General features: G+C 32.5%; 1 protein-coding gene across 1 annotated transcript; it reads left to right on the top strand.

Moving 5' to 3' along the window:
* The first annotated feature begins 104 nt into the window (after nucleotides 1-104).
* LOC134696090 (ATPase family gene 2 protein homolog A-like) lies at nucleotides 105-23,027 on the top strand. Its single transcript, XM_063557682.1, has 15 exons — nucleotides 105-362; nucleotides 2,124-2,397; nucleotides 7,209-7,267; nucleotides 8,420-8,950; nucleotides 10,712-10,841; nucleotides 11,151-11,207; nucleotides 11,700-11,823; nucleotides 12,536-12,673; nucleotides 13,666-13,783; nucleotides 15,092-15,234; nucleotides 16,447-16,656; nucleotides 17,928-18,061; nucleotides 18,976-19,102; nucleotides 19,704-19,868; nucleotides 22,836-23,027. Exons 1-15 carry the CDS (start codon nucleotides 179-181, stop codon nucleotides 23,010-23,012), a joined length of 2,571 nt encoding a protein of 856 aa, XP_063413752.1. The 5' UTR covers nucleotides 105-178; the 3' UTR covers nucleotides 23,013-23,027.
* The last annotated feature ends 272 nt before the right edge of the window (nucleotides 23,028-23,299 follow it).

The following is a 23,299-nucleotide window of genomic DNA, read 5'->3' as shown; positions in this document are numbered from 1 at the left end:
TTTCGTTCAAGAATTTTAGATAATTGACTAAAGTTTAAATAATCATTTATTTATTAAAGATGAAAAGATAGCTATCATTTTTATTTATGTAGAGAGTAACATAACAGGTTCCCGGTTGAAGAAACGGTCCGAAGTGACCTGTAGTATTTGTAAACATAAACACGTGGGCAAAACAAAAATGCCCCCAAAGTCAAAACAACAGAAACAAGAATGGCTTCAGTGTGTGAAATGCAAACACTTGATTTTTCATAAAGACACTGAAAAGCATCCCATTGAATGTGATTTACAAAAAAATTACACAAGTTGCAGCATCATTGGAAACAAACTCAGTGCATTAATTTCCCCTTTGAATGCCTTAGAAGGTTATTATTATCAGTTTAAAAAGCAAGACAAGTTGCCCAAAATTCCCACCAACCGGCCACACTCTTGTTTACCAACTTGAAGTTCCTGACGTGTATGAAGTCAGCCTCAAGCTCATAATTAAGAATAAAGGAACAAGTCGACAAGAAGAGGGGTACAATAGACCACTTTCGAGTTCATCAGTCACCAAAAAAAACTCGTCAATTATACGCGCCTTTATCACCGTCATTTGTGCATTTAGGGGCGTCGTCACTTCCCGTCCAATGTTGAGCGAGTGGTTGGAAAACTATAATTCTATATTGTACCAATTATTCGGCAAAGTGAATTCTCAAAATTGACAATCAACACTGCTGTCATTAGGGAATTGTCAGTAAGTACCTACAGAGCAACCATTATTTCTAGTTTATCCTGCACAAAGACAATCACTAAGACGCTTGATGAACGTAAATAGTGCAGGGATACAGGCGACCCCCTCTATCTGGTAAATGACATCATAAAGGCGTGCATAATTGACGAGTTTTTGCCGGTGACGGATGAACTCGAAAGTGGTCTATTGGATAATGTAGATAAAAAATATGTTGTCAATCAAGAAATCCAAAAAATCAGTTGAAGTTTCTTGTTAAATGTCAGTTTCAATAAAAGATGAACAAGTAGGTGGAAATGACCACCTTATTTGGAAATGTCCCATAAATTATTATAAAACTAAAAATTACAGGGTCAAAAACACAACTCAAGTCGAACTACCAATATAACCATGTTTTACAGTGAGTAAAAAAAATATGACAAGGACCATACAAGATGATTTTGCAGCTAGATAAACATACACTTCTCTTTTTAAATGGTATTGGAAATACTTGGTATACTATTATGAACCATATATCCAACAGCACAAATCAAATAACATCAACAGGCCAGCATACAAGGCAAATTTATTGGGCCACACTTAAAAATATTTTGGTTTTGCTCAAACCCTATCCAAAGGTTGAGACAGTGGGTCGGTAGGTAGGCATTTTCTTTTCTTTTTTCCAAAAAAGAAATTGAAATATCAGATTTTATTAGTCTTCATAATTCATTCCTATTTGATTAAAAAAAACTTCTTCAAATCAGAACAATAAAAGAATTTGACTAGGCAGCTTTTTTCTGGGTAGGTAGTGTTTGGGCAAACAAACCTATTATTTATTATGGCCTTGTCAAGGACAAGCTTCTTATGAGTCCTAGATATACTATAAGTTATATGGTTCGCTACTGACCCCATACGGATCCATAGAGGGTTGATAAAATCAAAAGGGGGTGAGGCCGGAGGCCGAGTCCCCCATGAATTGTATTCACCTCTATGGATCCGTAGGGGGTCAGTTGTTAACTGTATAATGAATTTATTGGAAGCTGGACTTTTTCTGCGGCGTTTTGTTGAAAAATAAACAATAAAACACAACAACATTAATAGATGACGTCGCCATTAACTCGTCATGAACCCCATATGAAACTTACTAACCCCATACGGTCTCATAGGGGATCACCACGTGACGGCTTTTAACCAATCACAACGTGATAATTCATCTGTGGTCCGATAAAATGATACATTGAAGCAATGTAGATTGAACAGTGTAATTTAAAATATTGAATCCCAAAGGCATCAAAAGAGGGATGTCATGTTGTGGTCACGGAAAAGGTAACACTTATTATATTTTTAATTGAACAGTTAATCTTATGGTTCAAAGATTCATTATTAACTTGATAAACAAAATGTGTTTACTTTGTTTCAGTTGGGAAGCTTGGTTTACCTCATGATTTAAGTGACAATGTTATTGTTGTTCATCCCAGTACAATGAAATATTGTGGGCTTGCCATTGGACGACCATGTTTATTGGACAGTCAGTATGTCAGTATAGCCTGGCCTTCAACTTCCATGGCCCAGACATCAGTTGGGGTACCAGATAATTTAGTAAATTTGCTGGAGAAAGAATCTAGTGGAAAGTTAACAGTAGAGCCATTAAAATACGGACTTCCAACAGCTTCAGCGATCTGCTTGAAGCAGAGGTAACATTTATTTTGTAAGATATGAACAATTAACAAATTTTGCATATTTGCCAGCAAATTAGTTTTGTAAGAGTAAAACACACAAAAAAACAAAAAAATGTTACCTTTACACAAGAAAATTTATTTCGTAAGATATGAAAAATTAACCAATGTAACATGTACACCAGAATATTTATTTTGTGAGAAATGAACATAGTCCAGTCAAACTAAGATTTAACCTCAAACTAATTGCAACAGAAAATGTTTTAGTTCTAATCTATAGTATTATGCCCTTTATATACACAGAAAAAAGTCCCATAAAATCTAACTTGAGGAAAACTCAAAATCAGCATTTTAAATTTCCTATGGAAATTAACATTGGGAGGGGAGATAACTCTTGCAAACCAGATGCTCCGCAGGGCGTAGCTTTATACGACCGCAGAGGTTGAACCCTGAACGGTTGGGGCAAGTATGGACACAACATTCAAGCTGGATTCAGCTCTAAATTTGGATTGTGATTAAATAGTTGACACAGCATAGGTTTCTGACACAGAATGAATGTGTTCAAATGAAATTAAAATTTTTGTTTTCTCTTAGAGCAATTCACTATGCTGTTGAATATTATTCCTCTCAAAAAAAATGTTTGAAGAAATTTTCTTTTTATTTATGAAATTTCAAATGAGAAAATTGAACCCAATTTTTTTAATCACATCCCCCTTTCCCTTATTCCAAAACTAATCTGAATTAAAATTTCTAATGGAGTTTGCAACAATTACTACTCATTTAAATACATCATAAAATATTAAGATGTAAAAAAACTGCTTGTTATCACTGAATGGTAAAGATTATTTTAATTTATCAGTTGGTAGTAAAAAGTGAATATACATTGTATATTGTATATATAACAAAGATTTAAGTTGATTCTGGACAAAGAAAGATAACTCCAAATAAAAAAAATTCTTACAATTAGATATTTCTTGCTTACTATTCTGGACAAAGAAAGATAACTCTAATTAAAAACAAAATTGCTATTTCACAATATTTTGCAATAAGATATTTCTTGCCATTGCGCAATACTGTGCAATTGAAAAGACTTGCTATTGCACAAAACTTAATATAATGATTTTAGATCCTGATTTGGACCAACTTGAAAACTGGGCCCAGAATCATAAATCTAAGTACATGTTTGGATTCAGCATATCAAAGAACCCTAAGATTTCAATTTTTGTTAAAATCAAACTAAGTTTAATTTTGGACCCTTTGGACTTTAATGTAGACCAATTTGAAAACAAGACCAAAAATGAGGAATCTACATACACAGTTAGATTTTGCATATCAAAGAACCCCATTTATTCAATTTTTGATGAAATCAAACAAAGTTTAATTTTGGACCCCGATTTGGACCAACTTGAAAACTGGGCCGATAATCAAGAATCTAAGTACATTTTTAGATTCAGCATATCAAAGAACCCAACCGATTAATTTTTTGTCAAAATCAAACGAAGTTTAATTTTGGACCCTTTGGACCTTAATGTAGACCAATTTGAAAACGGGACCAAAAGTTAAAAATCTACATACACAGTTAGATTCGGCATATCAAAGAACCCCAATTATTCAATTTTGATGAAATCAAACAGTTTAATTTTGGACCCTTTGGGCCCCTTATTCCTAAACTGTTGGGACCAAAACTCCCAAAATCATTACCAACCTTCCTTTTATGGTCATAAACCTTGTGTTTAAATTTCATAGATTTCTATTTATTTATACTAAAGTTATGGTGCAAACCAAGAAAAATGCTTATTTGGGTCCCTTTTTGGCCCCTAATTCCTAAACTGTTGGGACCTAAACTCCCAAAATCAATACCAACCTTCCTTTTGTGGTCATAAACATTGTGTTTAAATTTCATTATTTTCTATTTACTTAAACTAAAGTTATTGTGCGAAAACCAAGAATAATGCTTATTTGGGCCCTTTTTTGGCCCCTAATTCCTACACTATTGAAACCAAAAATCCCAAAATCAATCCCAACCTTTCTTTTGTGGTCATAAACCTTGAGTCAAAATTTCATAGATTTCTATTAACTTAAGCTAAAGTTATAGTGCGAAAACCAAGAAAATGCTTATTTGGGCCCTTTTTGGCCCCTAATTCCTAAAATGTTGGGACCAAAACTCCCAAAATCAATACCAACCTTCCTTTTGTGGTCATAAACCTTGTGATAAAATTTTATAGATTTATATTCACTTTTACTAAAGTTAGAGTGCGAAAACTAAAAGTATTCGGACGACGACGACGCCAACGTGATAGCAATATACGACGAAAATTTTTTCAAAATTTGCGGTCGTATAAAAATTGTCTTTTTGGGTCAGTTTTTGGTTGTTTTTCTTGAAATTAATGTTTAATATGATACTTTGATGGAGTTATAGGTTTGTATTTGACTAAATTGTATAATCTTCTGCTCATGAAATGTACAAAACCAAAGTGTAATGGGTAGTTTTATTTTTTGGGGGCATTTTTCATTAAAGAAATTTCAAATTTGAAGCTTTGTAACCATTTTGAAAAAATAATGTGAAAATTTGGTGTGTATATCATATTTTTTCAGCAAATTACTTATCTAAAGCAACTTTAAACCACAAAAAGAAGAATACATGCTTAATTATTTTCATTAAATTTGAGATTCTTTACCTTGACATGTTGAAAATTTCAATAAATGGTCAACTAATAAATTACGAAATCTAGAGTTTAGCTTGATAAAATATATGAAATCACCTCTAGAGTTGTTTGTTATACTTTAAAGATTGCTAAAAAATCAAGAATCAATACATTCTGATGAATAGAAGCGGTAAAGTTACAATTTTGTATCAATTTTTATTGATTTTTCTGCCTTTTTTGCAAGAGTTATTTCCCTTTTCAATGCAAATCTCCATAGGAATTTTAAATGGTGATTTTTTTAGTTTTCCTCAAGTTAGATTTTATGGGACTTTTTTCTGTGTATATTTGGGGTATAATGCTAAAGATTCAAACTTTAAAATCTTCTGTTGCAATTACTTTGAGGTTAGGGTCAAATTTATGCTAGATTGACATGGTTTTATATGTTATCTCAAGTGTTGAACAAAGTGATTTAACATTTGTTGCATATTTGAGTAATCATGCCCGTACGCTTTAAACAGGAGACATTTTTTAAATTGATTTATGTATTTGAAAAATCAGTATCAATGTATTTTTTTAATAGAATCATTATTGTGTGGAATAAAATACTTCTGCAATTATCAAGAGTTATCTCCCATTGATTGCAACAATAACCAAGTTAAATAATTCTTGAGTGTTTGTACTTGATAGTGTTTAACATTAAGTAGTCAAGTTTATACCATGGCAATTTTAGGTCTTAAATTGTTTATAATTTGCATAGTTTTCATTCCAAAATTTTTTCTGTAAATACTCACCCTCTAAAAACATAAAAGTATGTATATATTAAGATTTTGTAGAGAATTTCTTTTCATTTTAATCTCTTTGGCATTTAAAGTTGATAGAATTTTTCACTTGAATTTTTAATTTTGTCATTGATTACTTAGGAATTATATATCCAGTAAGACATCTCTAATGCTCCGTCAAAAATTTCATCATGCATGCACCATTACTGTTAAGAATGTGTCTATATTAACCAAACATTTTAACAAGTCATGTCCAGGGGCGGATCCAGGATTTCTTGTTAGGGGGGGCGCAAATTTGTATAAATCGCCGAGTGGAGCGAGGCGAAAAAAATTTGGAGGTTTTTTTTGGTAAAAATATTTAAATATTTTTCTAAAGGGGTGAAATGTAGATATCTCGAAGTATATTGTGGTAAAATTAGTGAAAAAGTTAAGGTTTCAAGCTGAAACCGTCATAGTCTGCACATGACAACATTCTGCAGATAGACCGGTGGACAGACGGACGTAAAGCGAGACGAGACAGATCACAATTGCTCACCTGACCAAAATATTTTTCAAACGAAAATTTCTACTTTTACCAGCAATTTTTAATTGTCCTTTCATACTATCTGTTTTTCACTTTTTTGACAACGGAGGTCGTGCCACAAACATCAGACATCAGAATAAGATGCATTTATATTTATTTTCTTAGGATCTCAAGCATACAGTAATGCGGTACATAATTCGGCTTAACATTTAGGTTGCAAGTGAGAAATAAATATAGACACAGAGATACAAATTAATACACTAACCTTTCGCTTGAAACAGTTTTTCTATCTTTCATTACAGATAGTTTAAAAGAATCTCAACTGCCGACTGTTTTCTTGACCGTGTCATGATGAAATTGTGAAAGTGTGTAAGGGATGTTTTGGTACTTCGATTATCAAACAAATTGATTATAAAAACCGCAAATACAATGTAACATTTGTTTTTGCTTTGACTGCTTAAAACCTATTATATTTGTCATCAAACGCAGCTCCGCGTTTGACACCTTCCTTTGAAATTATTTATAGAACTTTAATAAAGCGTAGACGGTCAGTTGATTAGTAATCACGTTGATTCTGTTAAAACTGACTGTTTTATATACTAATGATACTTTGAATGTTAAAAAGATTTAATGGTCTTTTCTGATTCTTAAATATGTTGAAGTCAACCCATGCTTTGCACATTTTAGGGGGGGCGCACGCCCGCCACGCCCCCGCCTAAATCCGCCCCTGATGTCTGACAGTGATTTCCCTGTAGATTTGGAATATTGAAAAAGCTAGTGAAGTATAGTATATTGCTATAAGATGCAAACCAAATAGTTGGTCATTTTGTGTATTTTAATTAATTGATAAACATTTGAATCAGATTGTCCATTTTAATGCAGCACTGATGGGTTACCACCAGAGGAAAGTTGCTTTCAAGATTTTGTCAGAAATAAACTATGTAAGTATTGCCATTTACATTTAAACATGTTTTAAAAAGTCAGTATCACACACAAGGATGTATTATACAGGATTAAAAAGGCCTGGAAAACAGCAAAATAATTGTTGAATAATGCAGGTGGAGAAAAATGTTCAAGGAGTGACCAAATAACATACGAATTGATGAATATAAAAAACTATTATTAGTTGGTTATCAGTGTTATTCAGTAATGATTTGTATATTATCCGATATTTGACTTCTCTAATTAACACATATATATTCTTTTTATTACTGAGTATACACTATTTTATATGTAAATAAAGTATAGAATGCAAGGACTCATTCTCAATTTGTTTGATGCAAATTCATTGGACATGTATGACAGCAGAGGAGTGATTTTTTTCTGACATCATTTTACTGTGAAATCACAGTATTTCAAAGAACCAATGCAATAATGTATACTTATTGACTGGGTATGAGTGGAAACGTAAGATAATTGTCCCCTAGGTGCAACTATTGTCCAGAGGTGTAGCTGAGGGCAATAGTTGTATTTGAGAGTACAATAAACTTACTATTTTACAAATATCCAGTCAGTAAGTGTTTCATTATATCGAAAAAGAACACAGACAATAAATGTCAATGATAAATCAACTATCGTAATATATACAGCAGAAACCCAACCATAACAATAAATGTCGATGATAAATCACACTATCATAATATATACAGCAGAAAGCCAACCATAACGTTTGCTCCATAAATATTCTAAAATGTTAAGGCTACATCTTGCACTAACATCAACCTTAGATACAATAAGGTAAAAAGCAACATTGTTACTCCGGTGATATTTTCAAAATCCTGCAATCTGGTAGCCTCACTAGAAATTCTGCAAAATATGAAGCTAGTGGTCAAATAGTTTCATCGAGGTCCAAAAGTTGGAAACTATTGACCTGTTCAATAGTTCAACGCTTGCAATTTTAAAAAATAGTAATGATATTTTGTATTTACTCGACATAGAAAATGATAACTAAGGTATAATAAAACTAAATAACACATATAGCTTAATTGTTGGGTAATCAAAATTAGTTTGAAAAGGCATTATTAAAGGACACCTCTTCTTTTTCTGCTTATTTCTTTATCCTATCTACAGTACATGCTTTTCTTTTATTACAGGTGGAAATTGTTTTAAAATAGGAAATAAAGTAAACATTAGTTATTATGGACAAATGTATCAGTTTGTAGTGACAGATCTAACCATACAAAGAACTCAAAATCTCAACCAATCAAATGTTGATGAACTATCACATGACCTTTCTGGAATGAACATGTCTGACATGTCATGTGACACATCATTTAAATCACCTGGTACACCTTCAAGTTCATTTGACAGATCTTTATCATCTGAAAATCAAAGTTTTAATAATTCTTCTCCAATATCAAGTACTCCAAAATCTAAACCAAGGAATTTAGACATGTTTAAAACTCCAGAGCCTCCTGGCAAACAGAATTTAAAGATGGATGAACAATTTGCAAAAATAGCCTCACAAACAAGACTGATGATTTTACGAGATGAACCGATTGAGGAAGACGATATAAAAGACAAAGTGACATTTGATTGGATAGGAGGACTGAAATCTCAGATAAAAGTGTTAAGGGAAATGATTCAGCTTCCTCTAGCACAACCAGAACTCTTTAAATCATTTGGTAATATCAAAATTTTTATTTCATAGTAATTCCCCCCAAAAAATCCAAAACACTCAAAAATACTTTGAAATAAAAGGTTGCAATTTAATAACTAGTTACAAGCAATCTCACATTCTTAGAAGTTAATTGCATAACTTTTTAAGCATACCAAATTAACAAATAACACTGAAGCTATCAGAATTTTGCAGTAATTCTTAACACTGTAGTATATGTTAACGGAGAGGGTGAATTTCAGTACAAAATTGCTTGTCTCCACCAGGACTTTAAGCCCAGGATCCCGTTAACCAACTGAGCTAAAGAAGTACTTCCTTAGCTCAACCACTTATGGCTGACTAAGTGTCTATCACATTTACTAAGGGAAGTAATCCTGTCACATATATAATTTAGAATAAGGAGATTTGATGATTGCCAATGAGACAACTATCTAAAAGAGTTCAGATTAAGTGGATGTAAGCAATTATAGGCAACCATAGAGCCTTCAGCAATGAGTTAAAAACATTTTGGATCTGTCAATTCCTGATTATCAATACTTTGGATAGTAAGAAGGGTATGCTATGAACATATGCGTTCTTGTTTAATACTGTACACATTTTTCATATGGATCCTTTAATAAAGTCTTAATAAAAAAGTCTCTATTAATTTATATTACAAAGTTACCTATAATTACTGGGGTCAGGGAAAAATAAAACAAATTGTATTCGATGAAGTTTATACTAGAACACACCCGCGAAATCGCGGGCATTCAGAGCGTAGTTTAAAGTATATAAAGTGTTGGTTTTTTTTGGAAAATATTGAATGACTGGAGAATTTCAGCAAAAGTATCATAAGTCATGGTTATTGGGGACAGGAAAATGCTTTTTTTTTTTTTTATCCCTCCTCCTTTATTTTCAATATTCCCATTTTTGGGTTTTCTATCAATTTAATATAAACATACATTTGAACATTCAAGTAAGGAGCCTGTAATTCAGTGGTTGTTGTTTGTTTATGTGTTACATATTTGTTTTTTGTACATAAATAAGGCCGCTAGTTTTCTGGTTTGAATTGTTTTCCATTGTCAGTTTGGGGCCTTTTAAAGCTGAGTATGCAGTATGGGCTTTGCTCGTTGTTGAAGGTCGTACGGTAACCTATAATTGTTAATACCTCTGTCATATTGGTCTCTTGTGGAGAGTTGTCTCAACATGGCAATCATACCACATCTTCTTTTTTTTGTAATCAATTAATTTGGTAATAGATTTAATGAATGGAGAATTTCAGAAAAGGTATCAAAAATTCACATGAATATTTTTAGCGCTTATCTGTATATTATGAACATTCATTACTATATAAATATGGTGTATTTACTTTAATTGTAAGTTTACAAATCGATCCATAGTGGTCATTGATATAGTTTACAGACCCTCTCTATTTAATAAACTCTGTGACTGCCGTGGATAGTAAACTTGAAAATGATAGCAGATAGAATTCTGAAAATACACTTTATTCTTTGTATATTTATGTTCAAAGTATACAGAAAAATGCAAACTGGAAGTCTAGTCTGACTTAAAATTTCATCCAATGACGGGACAATATCCGGATGACTTTTTTCTCGTTTTTCTCCAAAATTACTCAATCTGAATAATCATATGAATGGATGACAAATGGCACCATGCACAGTACATATAGGACACAGAGGCGTGTTGATCAATTAATTGTGGAAAGAAGAGAAGTGACACCCAAAATGAGGTCTTCTCATTTAATAGTATAGATGATTTGTTGTTTCAGGAATACCTCCACCAAGAGGAGTGCTGATATATGGTCCATCAGGGACAGGGAAATCATTGTTGATTAAAGCTGTATCCAATGAGGTTCAGGCACATGTAATAAGTGTATCTTCATCTGATGTCATTAGCAAGTAAGTTCTTAATGGAATACAGGGATCCAGTTTTGAGGGGGTGCGTGAAATAAAAGTGCCAAAAGCTGATACAGCATATCCCTTCGTTTAAAAAAAAAGGAGAATTGTGCCAAAGAGTGCTCCAGAAAGAAAGAAGGGGAAGAATTGTTTGAACCTATTGAATCCATTGATAGATTTATTCCCATATGAATAATGCTTATGTGATTTTAACAATTTTAGTGCCCATTATATTGTAATTGAATTTGTGGATTAATACAGAGAGAAATGTTATCAAATTATTCATCCTCAATTTTGCATATTTTATTTCAGATTTTTTGGTGAATCGGAACTAAAACTAAGAAACATATTCACAGAAGCAGAAGAACGGTAATATTTTGTTTTTGGTTGAGATTTATAAGATTAATTTGACATGTTCAGAAAGAAATTTTATTTGAAGGCTTTATTAAGAGAAAGACTTTAAAAAAGAAACGACTGTTTCATATTCTGTCACATTATCTTAAGTGAACAGATTAAGTTTTGTTTCAGTATCATATGTTGTTCTGGGTAAACCTGTCAAATTCATCCTAAACTAATTTGTTGATGTTTTTGTAAGTGTCGGAAGGTGCTATATGATTTTTTTCTTCTGTTTAATAGTCTGTTGGAAACTGAGAGCTATGTGATTGGTGTAAGTGCTTGAAGATATGCATGTGGTGTATTGGACCAGTTTCTTATTCTTAATCATAAATTGGACAGCAATGACTAATTATTACATACATGTATATTGCAGTAACTTGATTTTCAGTCAATGTTTTTAATAGGAGCCTTAACCCAGATTTCTCAATGTCAAATGTACTTTTGAATTATGTCAATGTTTTCCAGAGCGCCATCTATAATAGTTATGGATGATGTAGATTCTATTTTACCAAGTCGAGATAAAACACAAAATGACTCCCAGAAAAGACTGGTAGCCACCATGTTAACATTGATGGATGGGATAAGTCAGGTAGATGAAAAATTTCTTTCTTGTTTTGATATTTTTTTCTAAATAATTTGTTTCTTTCCTTTCTGGTAGTTTTAGAAAAGACTGAAAAAGGACAGAAACTAGTGCTATTAGAAAAATATCACAAGTTGAAAAAAAAACCCAATGGAAGAATATAAAAACCAGAATTAGGATGTACATAAAATGCAAAAATAGTGAACATAGACAACCAAATGTTTTGAAATAAAGCCAGTATCCCAACTCTCCCAATCTTTTATTTTTATTTTGGAAAATTCAGCCCTTAGGCTTCATTCAAAAGGAGATCACTCTTCATGACTTTTGCCTCACCTTGAGCAATGGTCTATGTAAAAATTATTAAGCACCGACCCCCTCTTATATTCATTTTTATAATTCAGCACTAGTACTGTAATCTGCTCAAATCACTGCCTAATAAAGTGGTGTTTGTCTGATGCTGAATCAGAGTGTGATTCAGCATCATGCTTACACCCAAATGAGACCCACAATAAACTAGGAACTCTTGTTATAATAACTTCTTTTAGTTTTGACATGATGAAGTTACGAATTTAAAAGTTGTATTCTGTGTTATTTTTTTCTTAAGTAGATAAATCAAAAGATTATTTTGGTTTCTTTCTCATTTGATTTTAACATGTTTTTAAAAGTGTAAAATGCTGGTGTTTCAGTTGATTTGTTTCTTATTGCATTTACCTTGTTTTAGAACCAGAGAGAAGATAAAGTTATTATGGTTGTAGCTGCTTGTTGTGTACCAGATCAGATTGATCCAGCATTGAGGCGACCTGGGAGATTTGATAAAGAAATTGAAGTAGGAGTACCAACATCACAAGATAGAAGAGAGGCAAGTTTATTACTGTATTTAAAGCACTTTGTTTAACAGGCTTATTATGAATTTTCCAACCTTTACAATATTTTTAATAAAGATAGTGTGATTGTAGAGTTATCTTACAGAAATTCAGGTCTTTTCCAAATTCTATAGGGAAAATTTCAAAACTGCTTGACATGGTTTTAAAAGATGTTGAAAAAACAGAAAGAAAGAAATGAAGGTACAAAGTATGAATAATGTTATTGCTAAATTTGTTGGTATTCTTATAAATGTGTATGTAATAGTTTGACAAACAAAAATAGTTTGATAATTTACAGTACCTAAACAATATGAAGGTTTTGGGGTTTTAAAAATCTTTTTTGTGACAAATATAATTATTGTCCCTGTTGTATTCACAAGATTAAAAGTATACCCCCCCCCCCCCTAACTGTTAACGAATTTGTAAAGGGCTGTTCCAGAATTAAATACATAGGGGAATATGAGGCAGATCACCAAAATAAGATAAGTTCTCATTTTACTTACGTTTGTATAGTTCTTACAAATTTCTAAGGAAAATGCAACCACTGATATTTAATTAATTTGAGTGCCTCCACCTGATATTTGTTTGGAAACAGCCCTTAGTTCACATCTGCTGTATAAGGGTCGTTCCCTTCATTTGGGAATGTGGAAAGGGATTTAAAAAAACATTCTGACAATCAACAATTTTTTCATACATTAGATGACTGCACAACCATGAATGGCTGAGAATTGTGAAAATAGAACTTTCCTTCATATTCATTAAATGTAACACATTGTGCCTCTTATACCATAGACAGATTGATTGATTGTTAACAACCCAGTAGCAATGTTTCATACATATATAAGAAGTGTTTATATAAAGGAAAGCAGAGGTAGCAGAAAAGAAAAGACAAATACAGAATACAAAATAAAGACATAGAAAGAGAAGAAAGATTAAAGGCAGGGAAAAAGATTTTCTTTTTCAGATAACATTTTATTTTATGTTGCAGATTTTACAAAAGCTGTTGCAGAAAGTGCCAAATACTTTAGAGAAAGAAATTATATTGAAAATAGCAGATAAAGCACATGGTTTTGTTGGAGCAGACCTTGCTAGTGTTTGTCAACAAGGTATGTACAGGTCAAAGACTGTAGGGTTTTAGACCAAACACATGGTTATAGGACTTTCTAGAAAGAAAAAAAAATCACAAAACTACTGAGCTCCAAGGAAAATTCAAAACAGTAATACACTGATCAAATGGCAAATTCAATAGCTCTAACACATTGAATGAATGGATAACAAGTGCCATGTTCCTGACTTGGTACAGGGATTTTCTTATGAAACTAACTTCACCAAAAAAAGCTTATGTAATACATGTAAAAATTTTGCCTTGTTGAGAAGTAACATTTTTATACATACTAGTTCACTTCATTTAAGATGGGGGCAATACCTTTTTATGTTAATCTGTTTTGGCCCTTTTCAAGGTGTTGTTAACAGGTATCTGAGATAAATTAAAGCTGTTAATTGTTTTAACCCACTTTGTTAACTGTTATCAGCATTTTTGCATTTTTGTTAATTGTTTTTGCCAAAATTGAGGTGTTGTTAACATGTTAACGGACCCCTATTACCCTATTTAAGAGCAATGGTGAGAAGTAAATAGAAAAAGCAAACATTTCCATTTGATAGGCAAACAACTTCTTAGATGTTTTCCCGTCTATGCTTCCTCTTGTTTGCCTGTTAGTCAGTACCTCTGTCCTGCTTCCGGTTAGAGTTTTTGGTCAAGGTAGTTTTTGATGAAGTTTAAGTCCAATCAACTTAAAACTTAGTACATACATTCCCTATGATATTATCTTTCTTATTTCAATGCCAAATTAGAGTTTTTGACTCAAATTGTAGTCCACTGAACACAGAAAATGATAGTGCGAGTGGGTCATCCATGACACATTCTTGTTTTTCCCCACCTACGATAGAAGAGGGGCATTATGTTTTCTGGTCTGTGCCTCCATTTGTCCGTCCGTTCGTTTGTCCGTCCGTCTGTCCCACTTCAGATTAAAGTTTTTGGTCAAGGTAGTTTTTGATGAAGTTGAAGTCCAATCAACTTTAAACTTAGTACACATTGTGACATGTGCCCTATGATATGATCTATCTAATTTTTATGCCAAATTAGAGTTTTGACGCCAATTTCACGGTTCACTGAAAAAAAAATGACAGTGCATGTTAAAGTTTTTGGTCAAGGTAGTTTTTGATTAGTCCAATAAACTTGAAACTTAGTATACATGTTCCCTATGATATGATCTTTGTAATTTAAGTGCCAAATAAGAGTTTTTAACCCAATTTCATGGTCCACTAAACATAGAAAGTGTGAGTGGGGCATCTGTGTATTATGGACACATTCTTGTTTTCTATCTATTTTGATTTTATTTCCTGTTTCACAACAGCTAGTTTGAACTCTTTGAAGAGAACTCTAAAGAATAGAGGGAATCAAATGGTGTCTGTTAGTGTGACTAAAGATGATATATCTGTTGCCATGACAATGGTACAGCCTAGTGGTATGAGAGAAGTACAGTTAGAGATTCCTCAGGTATTATTTCAAAATGTCTGGGAATTATAAATCTATATCAATAATATCATATGTATAGGCAGGCATTGGTATTTTGATTCCTTTTTGAAAACAAAACTTATTGTAAAAGTAAAGGATGTATTCTTCTGACTTTTCAGTCTCGTTCAGTCTCGTTGAAATCTCGTTCTTAAATTATTTTCAAAACATATGATAGAAGTGGAAAATATCAATGAATTTTAAAAATATTATAATCAAACATAACTCTGTGAAAAAATTGTGTATTTACCATGAACGGTTTTTGAATAATCCAGTTTTCAAATTTTACGACCATTCAAGTCAGTATTTTTAGTCAAAATTTGAGAAAATGGGTGAGGGATACAAAAAATGATTTTACAAGAATAATATACATCCCATCTCATTTTGGTCTTTTCAAATTTCTTAGATATGTATTTTTTCAATCATTTATAACAAAAAAGTTGAATTAATATGCATTTTGTTCTTTAAAATGAGAAAAATCAAAAAAATACAAAATTGGCAGTATGGTAAATTTTACACCAAAAAGCATCAAAATATGATAAAACTTTCTTATATTAACACCTACCTATAGTTTTTGTAAGTTAAATTTATTCAGATTGGTCCACTTCATCTTCATGGAAAGTATGAAAAAAAGTTTAATTGTGGAACTGTGATTTTTTTCACGATAATAGCCCAAAAATAGGTAAAAATCGATGAAAAGTGAGAAAATCATCAAAATTGGGCATTTTCAAAGGGCCGTAGCTAAAAAAGAAGCACACCACCATATGATTTTTTCTTCACCAATTGTTTTGTTACAGTCTTATAAACCTAAAAATCAGGTTAAGAAAAAAAGTTTAATTCTAGAAATTTTTGGCTCCTCAGGATTTCAAGTTGCAGACTTATTATTTTTTGATAAGCATATGGAAAAGTATTAATTTGACAATTTTTTGGTTATTTGAATCATAGGGCATAGTTGTTCTTAATCATAGTTGGCATATAAATACTTTTTGGAGTTTTGTTTTTCAATGCCTTTTCAAATTTTCAATTTCACTTTTGAGTGTTCTGTAGTGAAATTTTATGATACAAGTAATAGGACATTTAGATATTAAGCCTGCTGAAGATTAATAATCTTGTAATCTGGAACAGTAAAGTGCTGTCCTTCAAATTTGTTAATTGTTTTATCATATTTAATAAAACACAGAACAATTTTGAATTCAGGTCCTTTGGAGTGACATTGGAGGACAAGAAGAGATTAAATTAAAGTTGAAGCAGGCAGTAGAATGGCCACTGTTACATCCTGAGGCCTTTGAGAGGATGGGAATTAGTCCACCACGTGGTATATTGATGTATGGTCCTCCAGGATGTTCCAAAACCATGATTGCTAAAGCCTTAGCGACAGAAAGTGGACTGAATTTTATTGCAATAAAGGTAATTTAAGCTCTGTATCATACTGTGGGTTGGTTGATATGTGAGCTCAGTAGAGCTTAGGTTGTATGTCAATTTGGTTTTGTACTATGCAAAGTTTGAATATATATATAACGTCATGGTACCCAAATTGCACCTTTTTAGCAAAAATAGCAGAGGAAATCTACGGAAACGTTGCCATGCGACGCCATCAAAACGTCATCTTTTATAAATTAGCAAATACAATATGTTACACGTTTCCATTTCTTAAAAAATGAAGAGTAAGCATGAACTAATATTCAATTGTTCAAAATATTTAAAGAAATTAAACAAAAGCTTGGTAATTCAATGTTTGACGATGCGAATTTAAGCATGGATGCAATTTGGGTACTTGTCATTACAGAATCATTGATGGTTTGTAGGTCATGTTCAGACCATTTTTTCTATGATTCCACATGGATTCAAAATTAAATTAGTGAAACCATATAGTGAATAATGATACATCTACAAAATAAACACATAATGAAAACTTTTGTCTAAAGCATAAATAATAAGCATAGGTTAAAAAACTGTAATAATAGTTGCAATTTGGGTACCCTCATGTTAGGGTGGTAATTTCCATTCTAATGCAACAATGTTTGTAACGTTCATTTTGATTGGATAACGTCACTTTCTTACATGGCATCAATTGACAATTGATGTTATGGGACGTACGCGCAAGCGCAGACGGCATATGACAGATTTTAAATACATGTTATAACGTTGTTTTCTGTCAGTTTCATTAGAATGGAGATAACAATATTGTATTTTAAGCTCCGACGGCATCAATTGGGGATTTTATGGTCGCAAATACCCGTTTACTGTCTCCGCTAACGCGTCGCCAGTAAACTTAATTTGCGACCATCAAATCCCCAATTGATGCCGTCGGAGCTTAAAATACAATACAGTTATCTCCTAATTGATATTATGGGTAATTGTTATCAATGAGTTTTTAAAAAAGAATTCAACTACAAAGAAATGTTCATATGGCTTGTATTCAAATTTATTAAAAACATAAATAAGTATGACAGTGTCAACCAATGAAATATTGGCACTAATACTGGAACTCATTATTTATATATTTTTTAGGATTCCAATACATGTATTAGAAAAAAAAATGTAAAAGAATAGTGACAACAACAAAAGAAAATAGCCTTAAGGGAACATGCTAACAGTTTGTGTTTAAGACAGTTACAAAATTGATCCCTCTTTTTTTAAACAAGTCATCTTTAAACCTAGTGTTTTTATTTGTACAGGGACCTGAGCTGTTTAATAAGTGGGTTGGAGAATCAGAGAGAGCAGTAAGAGAAGTGTTCAGAAAGGCAAGAGCAGCAGCGCCATCTATTGTATTCTTTGATGAAATTGATGCATTGGCTGTAGAAAGGGGGAGGTAATTAGATTTATTTTTGTAAAATTTATAGGACCATGACCAGAGATGAACCTTGTGGGTTACTGCTGTGAAGTATGAGGGAAAATTGACAGTAATAAAACCATTTTTGTCAAGCCTTAAACATTGGATATTTTATTTGTCTCATTTACTATTTTTAAGGAGTTATGGTATGATTAGCAATGAGACATCTATTCAAAAGAGTTAAATATGACACAAATAGAAGTAAATGAAGTGACTGCACAGCGTTCAATAATGAGAAAATAATGTATAGTTGCGCATAAAAATGAAAAATGTAAGACAAAATAAAACAAGACAATGTTGGATAATGGAACAATACATAAGAATATGGATACTGTGGATTCATTTATTTTAGTGGGTACCAATTTTCTTGGATTATGGAAAACTTGCAAATTCGTGGATATTTAATTTCGTGGTTTTGCCGAAGTCTACATACAAGCCTATAGAAAATTTGTTATTCGTTGAAAGTTTAATTTCGTGGTTCACTAGTACCCACGAAAGCCACGAAAATTGGTATCCCACGAATAATAATGAATCCACAGTACTCTTTTCAGAAAAAAGACAGTTTAAGCATACCTATTCATTCATGAGGGGGGGGGGGGGGGGTAGAACCTTTATCAGGACTCCGGAATCTGGTGTTTTGAGGCTCGGGATTTCGGGATTGACCCTTTTGGGATACAGGAATCCTTTTTCGAATCTCCAGACCTCAGGATTTCGTGTTTTTATGCCCAGGATTTTAGGATTTCGTATTTTTAAGCACTGGATTTCGGGATCAGGACCCCTCCTACCCTCCCTCATTCATTATAAGTGTAATTTAATTATGAAGGGTTCTTTGCGCATGTTGATTATACTGTATTGATCTTTCTATAGTGTAAAGAATTGTATATGTTTTATAGTTCTGGTGGGAGCAGTAATGTTGGTGACAGAGTCCTAGCTCAGTTGTTGACAGAGATTGATGGAGTTGAAAGGTTAAAAGATGTCACGATTGTAGCTGCAACAAATAGACCAGACATGATTGACAAGGTGAGGTTAAAGTTGAAAGGTAAAAATTTGTCACTGATATGATTGACAAGGTGCGGTTAAAGTGATGTCACTAATGTTACTGCCATCACATGACTTAATAGAAAAGATATCTCTCAACATTACTTTTGTGTAAAGTTGCTTGTTTAAATACACATGGGAGTACACCAGGCTCTCCAGAGCCAAAAGTCTGTGATCCTAACTTTTGCATTCAAGGATGCATCAATCTAGCAGTGTGGGAGTGATGATTTAAAAAAAAATAACCATATTAGGCCCCTTTAGATTCAGGAAAGTTAGTAGAAATTAAGCGCCTGTTTTATAGGGATTTGACCCATCCCAAAATTTTGAACAAGAAATTAAGTTCAACACATATTATACACAAGGAGATTTATGTAGCCAATCAGGAATTAAAAAAATATCAATCATTTCTAAATGGTGTTACAAACCATCAAATCTAATTGCATGATAAATCCTTTTTATCACAAACATCTTTTCAATGATTGAAAAGGAAATACAAAGTTGAGAGGAAAAAGAAAGAACTGAAGAAGGCCATTTAGTCAAATTATCTGAGTTAGATATATTTCATGTTTTTATCATTTTGTAGGCATTAATGAGACCAGGTCGATTAGACAGGATTCTGTATGTACCATTACCTGATGAAAAAACAAGGCATGAAATATTAAGAATTAACCTTTGTAAAATGCCAGTGGAGAGTTCTGTTGACATTGATTGGATTGTACAGAAAACAGCGGGATATTCTGGAGCTGAGGTAATTAAAAGGAAGAGAGAGAGAAAATGTCATGGGTGAAATCACAAAACAGACAATATGATGGCCTAAAAAATTAAAACCCAGAAAAAAGGGCCTCCTTTTACCGTAGATACTCTCTTATAAGTCGGAAGTTTGGGAGTAAAATTCAAAATCCAGAGAGGGGTACCGACTTATAAGCGAGATCCAGCGACCAGAGGAAAAATCCAAGCTCGAGAAAAGTGGTCAGAAGTGAATTTCCTGGTCTAAACTATGTCTGTGATTGCCAAATCTACATAAATCCTTAAATTAAAAGTTTTTGGCGAAAATAAATGACTACAATACTGTCTTTGTGTTTTATTTGTTCTCTGTTAACCCTTTTCTGTCAATTTGTTTTGAATTGCCGACTGTTTCCGGTTTGTGTGTTGATTTTCATGGTCAAATGGTTTGTGCATAAACCCAAAAGAAAGAGCCAAGAACCAAAAATGTAAACGAGATTACAATGTACCAACTATGTTAAAGGATGTATTCAGCGGAGTTATTTTGTCATTATTGTGATACAATGTATCATCATATCAATTCAATACTTATAAATTATACAATATTTAAAAATAATTTTTGATAGTCATTCCCAAGATCAAAATATTATTCATTAAAATATCTCAGGTAAACACAAAGATTATAAAATTGATTGGCAAGCCAATATAATCCATTGATAACCCCTAATTAAGAGACAAAGAGTTGTATTCACTAAAGGTGTGAACAAATGACACTAATGAGTTGGGAGTTATTTTCATATAAAGTTGATTAGCTTCACTTGATTTTTTTAATCCTTTAATCACCACAATATAAAAAGAATTATGAAGTCTACATGCTCCTTTAACACTGAGATATGTGTGTTGTGAAAAATTTTGATTGACCTTAAAAAAAAATCAGTTTCATATTGGTTTATGTTCGCTTTTCTCAAATAATAGGTTGTTAGTCATACCCTACAAAATCATTGATGCATTACGTAAACAACACATGGCTAATCTGTAAACAAACAGTGAACAAAACAACAGGAATAAATACATCTTCATTATTAACAGCTATATAAATTATCATAAATAACATCAACTAAATTCACACCAAACAAACATTCATGCAGAAAATGAATAAACTTCCTGAATTTGCATTGGTTTTACCGGCGTTCAGTAACTGTCAGCTGCCAAAAAAATGTCCAAATTTTGTCCGACTTATACGAGGGTCAAGACTAAATCCTCAGAATTTGGAGCTGAAAAGGGCATCCAACTTATAGTCGGATCGACTTATAAGCGAGTATTTACGGTACTTTAGGGGTCCAAACCCTTATAGAGCATTTCTAAACTATCCTAAACCTAAAATCTTACTCTAACCCATACCTAACCATAACACTAGACCTAACCATAAAACATAACCCTAAACTAAAACATCCCCATACCTAACCATTACCATGAAAGAACCCTACTCCTAAAGTATAGAGACCCTTAAAGTTAAAGAAGGCCTGAAAAAAGATATAACAAATATTTATTAAACAAAAATCCTTATAAAATCAAAGATTGATCTTCACCAACAAAACTACTAACACAAAGGTTCCTGGTTCGATTCCCTTTCGGGATAAAAATTTCAGGAACTCAATTTTCGGCTCTCCCTTGACACCATTTGTGAGTATGGTCTTAAGGAAACAATGATAGTCCATTGGAAGGGGACGATAAATGGCTGACCCATGTTAAGAGAGAGCCATATCTCTTGCACATTAAAGACACCCTTGTAGATTTCGAAAAAGAGTAGGCTAATGCCGCTACAAGGCAGCACTCGCACCCGCAAAGTGGAAAGGGATTAATATAAGTTGCAAAACTTGTTTCCCAATCCACTATAAATAAATATGTTTAAGCTAAACCAACAAAACTAAGGATGATCTCAGATGCTTTTAAATGGTTAACATTTCATACTCCACATGTTGAAATCATAGTTTTCAAATTTTTTATCAAGTTTTGTAAAAGTCATTGTGAGACATTAATAATATGTATTCATCAATAAATCACTTTATCAAAATATTGATTGGAAATATCATTTTTGTTAACAGAGGTAGAATTTTAACACAAATCTAAAGAAAAAAATGATGAATTATTTATAAGAGATATCCAAAATGGATACTTTCAACACTTTTAATAGACAACTTTCGAATTGGATGCATTTCTGTCAACAACTCTGGTTTTAGTGAACATCATTTGTACGTTTAGGGGCGTCGTCACTCCATTCCATTGTTGAGCGAGTGGTTGGAAAACTATAATTCTATATTGTATGAATTATGTGGCAAATGGAATTCTCAAAATTGACAATCAGCACTGCTGTCATTAGGGAATTGTCACCTAATTGTACCTACAGAACGACCATTATTTCTAGTTTATCCTGCACTATGACCATCATTAAGACACTTGACGAATGTAAATAGTGCAGAGATACAGGTGATCCCCTCTATTTGGTAAATGACGTCATAAAGGCGCGCATAATTGACGAGTTTTTTCCGTTGACAGATGAACTCGAAAGTGGTCTATTGTGAAGAGATGATAAATTTGAAGACCTATAGGCAGTCAACTGTTTTCCAACTGGATTCTCAATGAAAATGAGAATGACTAACAATATAAAAAGTTACTTGTCCCATATTTTCAAATTTATAAGTAGTGCTCTCATTCAAATGAAACAAAAATGAGAAAATACTTTAATTTTACTTTTATGGGATCACATATTGTATCTGCAACTCTTCTCATTTCTAAACAAAGTTCATAGGGTCTGTCTTAAATACATAAAACATAATTCCATCATATGTCTTATTCACAATACATTTTTTTTTGCAAATGAAGGACCAGGAATTTAATTTGTGACCTCGGTCTGTCCATAGTTTTTCAAGTTTACCATATTGTGTTTAAAGGTACATGTCTTTATAGCTTATAAAACCCTTTTCTTTTTCAGATCTGTGCTGTTTGTCATGAAGCAGCCATGAGTGCTTTACAAGAAAACATTGATGCAAAAAATGTGAAATTAAAACATTTTAGTGATGCCCTGACAGTGGTGACACCTAGAATAGATTCTGAGCTTATTAAATTTTACAATGACTATCAAACAAAAAGTGGAATAAATTCTATATAATTTAGAAGTATTTTGTTATTATACTTTTACACAGTATATTTATAAGGGATACATTGGATTGAAAAATTGCTTTTCTACTTTGTACTTCCTTCATTTGACTGTTTTAAATTTTTTATTCAAGTGGTACTTAATGTTCTTTTGTAGACAAAATGTGTGTCTGGACTCCAGACTCTGGAGTAACAATTTTTAGCTTTGATGATTTAGCAAAGTTCCCTTTTTAATCTTTTTATATGAAAACATGCCCAGCTCATAGCATATGAAAACAACTGAACAATCCCAAACAAATT

This window comes from Mytilus trossulus, chromosome 14 (genome assembly GCF_036588685.1).
Source record: "Mytilus trossulus isolate FHL-02 chromosome 14, PNRI_Mtr1.1.1.hap1, whole genome shotgun sequence".
NCBI lineage: Eukaryota > Metazoa > Mollusca > Bivalvia > Mytilida > Mytilidae > Mytilus > Mytilus trossulus.
This window is presented reverse-complemented; position numbering and strand designations above follow the sequence as displayed.

Bases quoted from the DNA above. Each gene is read 5' to 3' on its own strand.
- LOC134696090 (XM_063557682.1), top strand. From the start codon at position 179: ATGCCCCCAAAGTCAAAACAACAGAAACAAGAATGGCTTCAGTGTGTG. The intron at 8,951-10,711 runs GTAATATCAAAA...TTGTTGTTTCAG, and splicing joins AGAACTCTTTAAATCATTTG to GAATACCTCCACCAAGAGGA. The intron at 11,824-12,535 runs GTAGATGAAAAA...ACCTTGTTTTAG, and splicing joins TGATGGATGGGATAAGTCAG to AACCAGAGAGAAGATAAAGT.